This window comes from Syngnathus leptorhynchus, chromosome 7 (genome assembly GCF_054491065.1).
Source record: "Syngnathus leptorhynchus isolate UIUO chromosome 7, UIUO_Slep, whole genome shotgun sequence".
NCBI lineage: Eukaryota > Metazoa > Chordata > Actinopteri > Syngnathiformes > Syngnathidae > Syngnathus > Syngnathus leptorhynchus.
Window position 1 is genome coordinate 9,645,790 of NC_141201.1, and position 12,549 is coordinate 9,658,338.

Consider the following 12,549-nt stretch of genomic DNA (forward strand, 5'->3'; position numbering starts at 1 on the left):
GCACAGTCAAGCAGCTTCTCCTGCGATCTGCGGACGTGTGGAGCGACACCAGAACTCAACCAGCTTCCGGACCGGTTGGGATCTTGATTTGGACCCACTCGTTCTCAGCTAGCAGGTAAAACGTTTAAATCAGTTTTTTCTTTTTTTCTGGCTTCGGCTTAATCAGTTTGTGTAGGCTGCGGAGAACACTGCCATCATGTCAACACACGAGCGCTAACTAAAAAAACTATTTCGCCTTTCGTGACACCTAAACTTGGCAATGAAGAACAAGTTGACTTTAACACGTTCGTGATGCTACGCGCTCTCGCGCTGGAATTTTAACTATTTAAGGGGCTGAATTGTGTGTTTGCGTCATCTTATTTAGCCTTGTTTAGTTTGCAGCCGTTCATTATTATATTTATCTGTAGACATGTTTGTAATGTGAATAAGAATGTAAAATATGGAATTTTGAAGATGTCGGGATTGCAGAATGCAAATGCAATTTGCAGTTAAACATCTGCAGCATCATCTTCCTCGCAGATGTGTAGCTCTGCCTAAGCACGCTTTATTGGTGGAGAAACACAGTAAAGATTGTTTTTATAGGATTTTCAACAAGGTTTTTTTGAAAGATGTCTAATGCAAATACATCCAGCGGAACCACTTCAAATTTCATCAATCATCGCATTCTATCTTTTTATCAATAACATGCATGGCCCTTATGCAAAGGACTTTGTAAAAACTGAAATGGCAACTGAAAGGAAAGTGAATGCGACCGAAAGGCAACTCAAACTATATTTTGCCTGTTTTTCAGATGCTAGTTGCAGAAGTGGCCTAGCACAATGGTCCAGATGATTCAAAACGCCATCTCTCTTGTAATTACTGTCCAGCTCCTATGTCTGGTAAGGGAGTGTTTTTCTTATTTGAAGTAGATATCCGCTCACAAGTAATAATATATCATGATGCAAAACCATGCATCCCATACACGGTGGTTATCAATTTTATTGACTTGGTGACAGATCATTCTGAGTATCATTATAATTCCACTCATTACTTAACTCCAGATTTGTTTTAGGGGGGGATAGAATAAACATGGAGCTCCCATCAAGTCATTGCTTCAGTATCAGAGTAATAATAAATGTGGTGAAATGAAGAAATTTCATAACTGTCCTCCACCAAAGGTCTGTCTTGCTCAGATTCCTGCAAGCGCTGAAGAGGAGAGCAGGGAATGCAGAGAGCAGGAGTACAAGGACCAGTTTGGGAATTGTAAACCCTGCAAGCAATGCGATGCCGGACAGGAGCTATCAAAGGTCAGAAAAAAAAAAATCCTGTGTGTGTGTGTGTGTGTGTTTTCTCTTGCAAAAAGTTCAGTTAAGATATTTGCTGGAAGACCATTTATTTTGTTTCCCACCTACAAGATCCACTGCACTGCTGCTTTGGCAACTTCCGTTAAGTGCAAAACAAATGTTGGTTGGATTAGTCACGTAAAAAAAAAAAAGGGAAACTGTTGAGTTCAGGCAAAGAATGTTTAGAAAAGTCCATCATCCAGGCAAACAACATTATTAATGACTTCCTCTCATTCATGCAGAGAACAGCCAAGCTGTTATTAGCTTTACTCCTGCACGACCTGTCTTTATTCAGTCACACCCATACTTTTGACCTTCTCCAGCTGAATGGCATCCATTGTTTCCCGTCTCCCTCTGGCACCCTTTCCAACTCATTGTCTCTACTTTTTGAAACCATGCCTAAGCTTGCCGTTTTCAAAGTTGGTCATGGATTTTTCTTTCCACTACTGTAGTTGGTTAGTGTATTTATATGAGTGCTTTGTACGGACAGGCCTTTGTCGTGTCAACTTGGGTGAGTCAAGGCTTACCTCTCTGACTGCAGCTATTTCTCTTCTTGTGCAAGTGTAGGCAATGGTGGAAAGCTGAGTAAATTATTACCACCAATCATGATTGGCAAGAAGACTGCACAGTAAAATGTACAAATTTTCTTGATATATGATGCGGAAATGAACAATCACTTAATGTTTTTTTAAAAGATTTGTTTTTTTAAAAGATTTGTTTTTGTCAGTTAGGATGAGTCATTGTCTTCTTTTAGACTGCAAACTGTTCAAGCTGAATCAATAATGCTTCTGAAGTTACAATACAGTGAACCCCACCTATTAGCAATTTCCTACTCATAAATTCACATCTTCAAATGTTTTCCCATGCAAGTTATCCTCAGCTATTGATTGAACAAGTCACCTGTTGGCATTTATTTGGAACGGATTATTTTGTCCATTTTTCCATCGATTAATTGAATAATCTGGTACAATTTTATTTGCATTAAAGTGCATTCAAAAAAATCATTTCGACACCTCTACCACAGCCCTAGCTATTAGGATAGTAGTTATTGATGACAAGCAAATATTTTGGAGTCATAGTCGGGGAGGAGCCGAAATAAATTTTTACCGCAAAGCCATCTCTGTCACTCACATCTCTGAGCATTAGAGAACCACCCCCAGGCACAACTGTCATCTTCATATGCAGATGCAGAGTTAAGCCAATGTTGCTCAAATAATCTAAGAATCTCAACAAATCTTTGATGATACAGAAATTTGGTACAATTTGTGTACATAATGTAGCTTGCAATGTATTCAGTATATAGTATCCATGTATTATTTGGGCCTTTCATTAAAAGTGCCTGGATCTCAAGCCAAGACTGTATCTGAATGTACAACATTTAAAACAACGGCCTCAATTTAGGAACACTCAGCGAAACTGGCTTACTGTAGACCATATGCTGCACCTCTGCACTCAAGAACTGGTGAAAATAAACTCTTGACATGTGTTGCGCACATGCATTTAAGCCCAGTGAACAGACCCACCCACAGTCTCTATGCTTTGTGATAGCCTTCATGTGCCTGCCGGCTTTAACAGGCATGAATGTTGCGAGCACCCTGGGGTCCTGGTTAATAATTGGCTGCCTCATTCTTTCTCTGAAAGCAGCAAAATGTTGGCTCACAACAGAGACCCCAAGCCTGCCCTCAGAGAAAGTTTCCCAAGAAACAACCTCTAGTTTCAGCTCTGTAACCAAGACAATCTGTCCATATTCAGATGTGACTATTTAGGAGGGAAGCAAACGTTTGGATTTCCTCTGTGCAGCTGCCATAGAGATCCCAAAGGAATGTGCCCCAGTTAGCAATGGAAGTTTGCCTCTGGACACGGCTTTGAGGCTGGCAAACATCAATTAGCCCCTTCACACTCACCATAGCAAAAAAAGAACCACCCACAGAGTTGCAACATCCATTACAAGCTTTTTGTCTCAACCATATTTCACTCCCTTGTTCCTCAATCTTTTTTTTTTTTTACGTGTCAAGCGTGAAGGAGAGGAAAACGAATTTCCTTCTAGTGCAGTCTGGAAACCAGCCAGTTTCTAAAAAGGCAGGCACATTACTTTAATGTGTCAACATCTTGTAACAACAACATGTGTCACAAGCCTCTAGTATTTCCTCCTTCAATATTACCGGTGGGGCAAAAGATTCTTTGGTGAAAGACACAATCGTTTAGCAACAGAACTATAAATAAACTTCGTTTTTCTCAGGGAGAAATGATTCAGCATTATGTTCACTTCATTACCTGATCAGATGACTGATCTCTCCCACGTGATTCCTAATCTCACAAATATCTTCAGTCTGTTCTCCCTCCTCTGCACTCATGTTAAGATCGGTGCCCCTGACTAAAAAAAAAAGAACACTGTGTAGTGTGGACAAATGTATTGAGACACATCTAATTAGTCAATCAGAGTTGGAAGTAAGCAAGGTCCATGAAGGCGTGCTTGATGATCAACTAGAACATAAACGACAAGCCAGTCCATCCCTCAGTTTCCGCTTCATTTTTTTTTTTTTTTACACTTTCCCCAAATGGTAGGTAGTATTCAAATCATGTATTGTTGTGGAGTGGTTCAGTTCTGGTGGGCTTTGTTAGTTGGAATGAAAGAGGACACTGATCACCCCCTTGTGATGTTCAGCTCTGCCGGGATCAGAGAAGCAGAAGTTGGCTCCATTTTCTTTTTGTTCTTGTGCACTGGGCACTAAGCCTCCGTCATTCAGTGCCCCATAGGAACAGAGTTTGAGCCTCTGTGGGTACAAGCTTCTTGTGGGAGTGAAACCCACTCATTGAAGACCGACCTACCCTGACCCATGGCCGCACCTCCCTATCTCCTCCTTGTGAAGAAACACTTTTGTCCAGCAGCTGTGGCCTAACACGTCACCCTTATTTTGCTTTTTCTGACCATAATCACTCATCAGTCACCCTCTGTTTCACACCCTTTCTTCCATCTCATTCTTTTCCGCTGACGGACAGCGAGGCCGTAAACGGAACGGTCATAACAACAGCTGCAATAGTCCATCCTAAGCTGGTGTACCTCAGGCCAGGCTTTCCCCAAGGCTTGCATGTGTTTGCTTTCAGAGAAGTGCATTCCTCCTCCACTGCGATGCCATCACTGTGTCACATCTTTGCCTCGAAAATCCCTTTTCATTTCTGGCCAGTTTACTTTCCCTCCCAACCCCCATACCAAACTCTTGTGCCCACATTCCAGCAGAACTGCATGCCCGGGCAGTGAAATGGGACACGGGCGAGGAGAGAAGGGAAGAGCCGTTTGAAGCTGACCTTCACTTTAATGATATATGAGCGCCTCCTTTTCTGTGTTGTCCAAGCTTGACATTGGGGCAGTGGACAACAGGAGGGCGGGCAGCTGTCATTGTATGATGTCACCCAAGACCCCATCACAGTGTACATTGCTGACAAAATGGGATGCCTGATTGGTACTAAGGAGCAGAACTGAGCACTTGGCTCCCCACAGCTTCATATTTGAAAAATCACATGCCAATTTATCTTCATTTTTTATTTCTTGATTTTATTTACTGTATCTCTTATGATTTTTTTTTTTCAATCTCCTTTACCCACTTGAATTTCTCTTTACAAATATTTCATCAAATTCTTGTGTCCTTCTTTAAATGTTTCTTTTACTTGCTGGCCTCTCAATCAACGAAACACCCAGTGTGTGTGTGTGTGTGTGTGTGTGTGTGTGTGTGTGTGTGTGTGTGTGTGTGTGTGTGTGTGTGACTGAAAGGAGAGTCACACGCAGTAATAAAGGTGCCATGATACAACAGTGGGAGTTCCTCAGGGTCTTTATTATTTAAATGTTTGGTCTTTCTGGAACTTCCAGCGGAAGACTGATCATTCAGTTTTAGAGAGTCAAGGAGATTATTGCCGGTGTAAGATGGACTCTCGAAAGAGGCGGGCCATTGTCTTCTTCTTATCCCATGAACCAAGATCCTTCTTTTTCTACACCCCCCAGTAGTCCACATTCAAGGCCTCTTTTCACCAGCTGCATCAACCCCACCTTTTACCCAGTGTGTTTTTTCCTTTAATCCCTCCAGGAATGTGGCTTTGGTTATGGAGAAGATGCCCGGTGTGTGCCGTGCAGGACCAGTCGCTTCAAGGAAGACCGGAGTGTCCAAAAATGTAAGCCTTGTCTGGACTGTGGACTTCTCAATCGCTTCCAGAAGAGCAACTGTTCCACTTCCAGCAACGCTGTGTGTGGAGAGTGCCTACCCGGGTGAGAATACAAACACATCATTGTCAAAAAGAGACAAAACCCCCCCCCCCAAAATATCCAACCTGAGAGAATTATTTCGATATTCTCACACCTGACTGACATTCAACCACATTTTGAGGAAGAATGCAATTGTGTTCTCAACAGATATTACAGAAAGACAAAATTAAGTGGCTTCCAAGACATGGAGTGTATACCCTGTGGAGACCCTCCGCCTCAGTATGAGCCTCAATGTAAGCACCTTTTCCACTACCTTGTCCCACACTTTGCTTGTCATCACTGGGATACTGTGTCATGTTGTCATGGATACAGTAGAACATCCATGGTCCAATATAATTTCTGACTGGGCACTGGTTGGCCTCTATTTTGTTCTAACTCTATAATGTGTATATCTACAGCAAAACAACAAATCTAATACAATGGTACCAGATTCATTACAAAATCTTAAATCTAATCTTTAAATGTATAGGCAGTGTAACATTTAAGATTTTTGACTGTTATACAAATATAAAATGTTAACTGTTGTATTGTAAGATGAAATGAAACTAAATTAAAAAGTACTCGTCTATTTATAGTGTGTGACAATGTGTGACAGTTGGCTCTCATCCCCAAGAAGCTGCCATTGTTTTTCTCAACCTGTCACACCCAGGAACAGAAGAGTCGCGTACATTCCAAATTTGTGCTATTAAAGGTGCGGTAGCCTTAGTCATTCATAATTTTATTGAAAAGTCCAAACAGAGACACTAGTACTTAAGACTGTCACTTTGAATGTCACATTATTTCAGCAAAGATTGTTTCAATTCCAAATAGTGTGACCTCAGGGGGTTCGGGTTTTACTTTGACTTGTCAGTAACTACCGTGCTTTTTAATTTTGTCACTGCTAAGAGTTGAAACCTTGTTATTTAGAGTAATTTGTGCATGTCGGCCACACAAAAAGGAGCCAAGGGGTCAAGCGAGGCTAACTTTCCACTCAGCCTCAGATTCAATTATCTTCTCTCCTCCAGAAATCAGAGCTAGTAAATGATTTGGGGTTTCCACATAAAACAAATAGGTGAGTGAACTCAACCTCTTTGGTAATTGAGTGTGACTTCCTGTTTGTAGAGATGGCAGCTGTTTCCGAGGAGAGTTTTGGCAAACCTCTGCTTCAGACGAGTCCTGGCCAGGTTTAGCGGCTACATGTTAAATAAATGCAGACGGCTCTGGGATATCTCACAACTCTCTAAAAATGTCTTCTTTTTATTTTCAAGTCACCAGTAAGGGGGGGAAAAAAAGTTATGCTCTTGTTATTTTTGTTTTTGAGGACAGTATTGATGTTTGCCTTGGCCCTCTTCTGTAGGTCTGGTGGTCCATCTATGGAGTGTCCAATTGTGATATTGGAGGAGGCCTTCTAAACAAAACAGCCATTGTGTGGGAACATAGCTGGCAGTTAGCTCCTGCGGGGACTCTCAGTAGAGCTTTTCCAAATGTTTGAAAGACTTGCTGCCTTCATCCAGCGTTATCTGGAGAAGGGTGGTGAAAACTGAAAGGCTAGTTTATTCGAATAGGCCTCGCTGGCAGCTGTGCAGGGGAGGTCATCACCTTCTTGGTGTGGACTGTAAATTTGAAAGCAACCCTTTCTTTCTCCTCCCTGTTCTCCAGTGACTTTTTGGGCCTAGTCAAAATAAGATTGTGTTTTATAGACTCCTTAAGCCTCTAATGGGTTTCATCTGCTGAACATTTTCACTGTCACGGTAGAGCAGAGCGGATCGTGCAAACACACCGGCATGGAGACAAATACGTAAATGCATGCAGAGATACACATTGTCAGATCTGCTTGGATTGTTGTTGGATTTATGTATTAGTCCAAAGGGAGCTACTGTCGTAGTCATAAATATGGCAAAGACTTTTAAATCAAGCCGTATAACAACTAATATAGTACAGGGAGGAAGTGGTAGCTTTTTCATGAAATAATAATAGAAAAAAAATATGAGGGTTACAGTTTCCGTTTGAGCAAACTAACCTTGACGTCCTCAATTATGCATGTTGGAACGCCAGATGTCATCCATAAACTCAATCATGTAGACTTATTTCAAAGCTTCCACATATCTTGCCAAGCCTCAGAACACTTCAAAACAGAGTCTTCAAAAGCACGTTTACCAAAGTCATTAACGTGTCATTATTTAGTGATACCACTAAAGTTAAAAAACACCACAAAGATAGTTTGATCTAGTTTACCAAATCCTCTATTGTATTAGTCGTTTCAAGTTGCATAACTTCCAACAAGTTGACAAAGTGCTCATGAACAAGATGCACTTGCCACGATTCCACACACGATACTACTGTTTAGAAATAAAATGACTTTCAGTATTGCTTTTGAGGGGATGGATACATCTGTGTGATTATTCTGATCTCTTGCTTCCTTTACCAGTGTTAAATTGAGCAGAATAATAATGCCCCAAGTACAGGTTTATTTACACAGCTCTTGTAGCTTGTGTCGACTGTAAAAGTGGTGGGAAGCGTAATGGCTTGTTGTCTGTATTTACTTCATTCCAAACTGCTAAAAGTCTTCAAACATTCCAGGTTTGCCTTTACGACCATGTTAACCAAGTCAAAAGGAGTTAGTGTGAGGAATGTCCCCTCGTAAAGGGAGCGATGTGCGGTGGTCTCTTAGAGTTCAGGGTCAAACGCGCTCACTTCTGTTTCAAGTGTTTGTAAAGGCACATAATCAAAGCTCCAGGCTGGAGGAGGGGGAAGGGAGGGGGGAGTCCATGAGAAAGACTGCGGTTTACTTGGCTGTTTTGTGTGGAGATACAATCAGCAGGTGAGCTGTCTTCAATGGACCACTGTTTATTTGCTGCAGCTGTTTAGCGTCTGATAACAGACTTCCTTTTGTGTTCCGAGAGCAGATGATGTTCCTCTTGGATGGATTGGACAATAGCCACATCAAACATACTTGTCAAATAAAGATCAGTGATCCATCTTTCAAGTGCACAACTCTCTATAAATAATTATAGGCTGACACTTTGTCATGATCGGCTTAGTTTAATGTCCTATTATGCAATTGTGTTGCTTGGCGTGAACAGGTTAGCCAGGCTTTTCTTCACTACATATTCCTATACTACTTGAGCCACTTGCACAATAGTTTCGGCACAAAGAACCGGTGGCTTGCGTAAGCTGTTTTGAGATTAATGTGCCTGGAAAACAAGTCTGTCTTTTCTATTTTTGTTGGAACACGTATCGCAGGCTGCTTTCCCGAGGCCGTCATCGGAAAGCGTGTGTGTGGAGGCTCCTCGAGCTGGTGTAAATGTAACACATACCAAATGCATTTAATAACAATATAGTGCTAACACAAAAGAACGGGGAATGTCAGCGACACCTACAAAATAGGTTTAATGTCTTAAATCTTAGACTGATTCACTCAAATGTTTTGGGGCCAGGGACCCCTCAAGAAATCTACTTTTTTTTTTTTGCAATAAGAGTTATAATGTTAGGAGAAGTACCGGGTAACCAGTTTGAAAACCACAGGTGTGGTGGGTACTCAAGCATTGTCATTGCAACAATTGAAGTCCTTAAACGACAAAGTTTCATCTCTTAGTAGCATTCTAAGTATAGTTGATGAAACCGTGCATGCAGTGTGAGATGTGAGACTCGATGGTTCATACTAACTATAAGTGTCTGTGTGTGCGTGCGTGCAGGCAGCGGTCGAGTAAACCTGGTGCCTCTGCCCTCGGTGGTGACCAGTCCTCGTGACATGGCCCTGGCTGCGGTCATCTGCAGTGCTCTGGCTACAGTGCTGCTGGCCCTACTTGTCCTCTGCGTCATCTACTGTAAGAGGCAGCTGCTGGAGAAAAAGCCCAGTGGTGAGTCACAACATCAAAAAGGTTGGCTCAGTGTAGAAACAGAACAAGTGCAATGCTCGCTGTAATCTTGGTTTGTTGCTAAAACACTCTGTTTTTGTTGAATGTCATCAGTGTTGTCATTTGTCCACCTTGTTGAACCAGCGGCATCTCTGAGGTCCGAGGACTGTCAGTACGGCGGGGCTGAGATGTCCTGCTTGGAGCCGTGTTGGCTCCAAGACTTTCCCCAGGGAGCCTGCTGCCAGTGTCACCTTGACCGTGGACACACATGTGGTATGCTGGACAGTAAACACACACATATGTGTATCTCCGGCCACTTTGAGATTCAATACAAAAATATGTCTTGATATGCTGTATCCATCCATCCATCCATCCATCCATCCATCCATCCATCCATCCATCCATCCATCCATCCATCCATCCATCCATCCATCCATCCATCTTTGATACACATCAGGGTCATGCGTGCGCTCACTTGCAACTCTAATGATAAGCACTGTCGAAAATGGATACCTGGATGATGAAGTTTTACAGTATTATTTCAACTAAAGATGTGATTGGCATCTCACCATGCTTCCAGGCATAGAAGTAACCATGGTCTGTATGTATGTGTGCTCCTTAGGTCCGGTCCACATGATCCCATCTTTATGCTGCGAGGAGAAGTGCAGTCTGGACAACACACGCTTTTGCTCTCACACAAGCCTCAACGGAAGGTGAGAGGCAAACCAATGTGCCGGCAACATGAAAAGAGCTCTGCGCTCACTTAGGTTGCAATTTAACTTGAAATTATTTGGAAGATTTGAAGTAAAGAACAAAGTTTGAAAATCAAAACATGCGAAGGTGCAGCCCGCCGGTGATTTGCATCAATAATTTTCCTCTGATTGTACCGCGCTTACCAGAAATTCTGAGCCAGACGACGACCTGGCGGGACACGCTCAGACCCCGTCAGCAGAGGCCATCTCGGAGGGTTTTCGGAATACAGAAGCTTCTGAAGATGGCGACGAAGGAGCGGAGGAAGGGTGCGGCCCCAGGCAGAGTTTCGCTGAGAGAAAATCAAGCGAGCAGCCGTTGTCAACAAGGGAGGGTGAGACAAAATATGACTTGAAGCATCTTCTCTTGAATATGATTTCTGGATGATGGTGTTTGGGAGTGCTTCAGTTGTCTTTGTTGATGTGTGAATGAGTCTTCTCAGACCAAAGAGAGATGTTCATGACAGCGAGCACTGTAGTTCTTGAAACGTTGCCCCTGAAAGTACTGTTGGCAGAAGGCTAAGGTGACACAGCATGTGTGTGGATATGAAAAACAGCTGTTATGAGAAAGAGGAGCTGACTTGGAAAGGGCTTCTGTGTCTGGCACAGCTCACTTCTGTTACTAATCAGTGCGTGTTGGCCTTCGTCTTCCAGGATGACACACATTGCTTTGGCTTCCAACAGCCCGGACTCAAGCAACAACAGGCGGCGGACAGATCTCCTTTCACACGACTCACCACTCCCTCCCATTTGATGCACTCTCTGGTGAGGTCGAAGGCCGCAGCCAACCTCCGAGCCCAAACAAAGTACAATCAAAAGTGGCCACCGGTCCGCAGGTGAAAGTGAATGAAGTTCAAACAGAGGACGATTGACTTGATCATATCACATCCGGCATTGTGCGTATTTAGTCGTGACATGAACGAAAATCACACTGAAGACATTCTTGAGTACATGCGTTCAAGTGACTTGTGGATAATGTAAAATAGTAAATAGTTGCGTATTTTTGTAACAGACATGACTGATTGTGTGCGGCCTTTGTAGTGTTGATTGTCCATGTACTTGTTTTACACCTTTGTAAATAAAACACTTGAACAGACAAATGTTCATTGTTTGATCACTAGCTACACCTTCATACACAAAGCCAATCCATCTGCCTTTATAAAGATCATAATGTGTTTTTTTTTTTTTTTACTGTCACTTATGAACAGTGAAAGAGTGTTCGGCTTATCTGCCTCACAGTTTTGGGGTTGCAGTTCGAATCCTCCCCATGGGTGGGTTGCGTTCTTCCCAGTCTTGCATGTGTTTTGACCAGGTACTTCTGTTGGAATAATATAGAATACCTATATTAATAGCTATCTAGATAGAGTTGACTCTGGCTTTTATAAGATAAAAATATGTTCTCACAAAAAAATGCTAAATTAGCTATCATCAGATGATTATTTCAGATAAAACAACAGAACAGCCGTTTTTAGCCTTAGACAAATAATTCTTAGAGTCCCTAACATCAAATAATGGGGAATATCATCACAAGCACAGATACCTGAAAAATCTACAGTTAAAAAGTTATGGGTAATTTTTTCCCCACCACTGGTCATCAGAGTAGGATGTCTGCTGACCGCCACTTTTATTACCGCCCGCCTCTGGTTCAGAACCGTGCTAGGCTAAAGGTAGTGGTGACGGGGTGTCAACAGCTGCAGGAAGTAGTTGCAACATCACCTCAGCTGCTAACAACTGTATGAAAATGTTAATATGAACTACTTAATGTGAACTACTCAGCATGACACAGGCTCACATGTCAGTGTATGGCTTTAGCTTGACCCAGCACCCGGCGTTAATATTCCAGCACGGTTGCCAAAGGGATGCAGGTGTCATGGGGATTTCCAACTACAGCCAGGGAGGAGAACCAAATACGACGTGAAAACATTTGATCCGACACATTATTGTCCTTAATAGACTGTACGTATAATAAGAAAGAAACATTGATTTAGTATCACATTTCTTTCACAAGGAGCACAAGAGGTGGCAAAAATGTAAATATTTGCTATGTCTGCTATTAATACGCTTTGCATAAAGTAATGGATACGATCAAGAAAAGAAAATACCCATTGCTGTTCTGGGAACACGTAACTTCAATGGTAAGTTTGGAAAGTATTCATTTGGTTATTACTACAACAGGTAGCAAAGCACTTGCTTGCTATCCCCCTTCATCCCCCAAACATGCTTTTTAGGTTAACCAAATTGTCAAAATTGTTCATTGGGTGAATAATAATTTTTCTATATGTACCCTGTGATTGGCTGAAAATCGGTCAAGGGTGTAGGCAACCTGTCATGCAGGTCAGCTGGGATTCAACCTTGACCTGAGTGCAATCCAAAAATAAATGAATGGA

At 42.3% G+C, this 12,549-nt stretch overlaps 2 protein-coding genes across 3 annotated transcripts in view; one reads left to right on the top strand and one right to left on the bottom strand.

Moving 5' to 3' along the window:
- On the top strand, nucleotides 1-11,256 carry LOC147054662 (tumor necrosis factor receptor superfamily member 19-like). Of its 2 annotated transcripts, none has more exons than XM_085916374.1 (10): nucleotides 1-115; nucleotides 791-878; nucleotides 1,158-1,286; nucleotides 5,402-5,580; nucleotides 5,725-5,810; nucleotides 9,252-9,416; nucleotides 9,558-9,686; nucleotides 10,036-10,126; nucleotides 10,313-10,497; nucleotides 10,817-11,256. In XM_085916374.1, the coding sequence occupies exons 2-10, from the start codon at nucleotides 819-821 to the stop codon at nucleotides 10,819-10,821; spliced, it is 1,029 nt and encodes a 342-aa protein (XP_085772500.1). In that variant the 5' UTR covers nucleotides 1-115; nucleotides 791-818; the 3' UTR covers nucleotides 10,822-11,256. The 2 variants fall into 2 exon arrangements, with proteins under 2 accessions (XP_085772500.1, XP_085772501.1); XM_085916375.1 differs by having other exon boundaries at nucleotides 1,173-1,286.
- LOC147054663 (mitochondrial intermediate peptidase-like) overlaps nucleotides 5,132-12,549 on the bottom strand; it is a 23,190-nt gene continuing 15,772 nt past the window's right edge. Inside the window, exons 20-25 of the transcript XR_015066673.1 lie at nucleotides 12,447-12,519; nucleotides 10,310-11,480; nucleotides 9,983-10,063; nucleotides 9,545-9,691; nucleotides 9,269-9,394; nucleotides 5,132-5,572 (exon numbers count right to left, since the gene is read on the bottom strand). The gene's annotated coding sequence lies outside the window, so the exon portion shown is untranslated. The remainder of the gene's footprint in view (nucleotides 5,573-9,268; nucleotides 9,395-9,544; nucleotides 9,692-9,982; nucleotides 10,064-10,309; nucleotides 11,481-12,446; nucleotides 12,520-12,549) is intronic.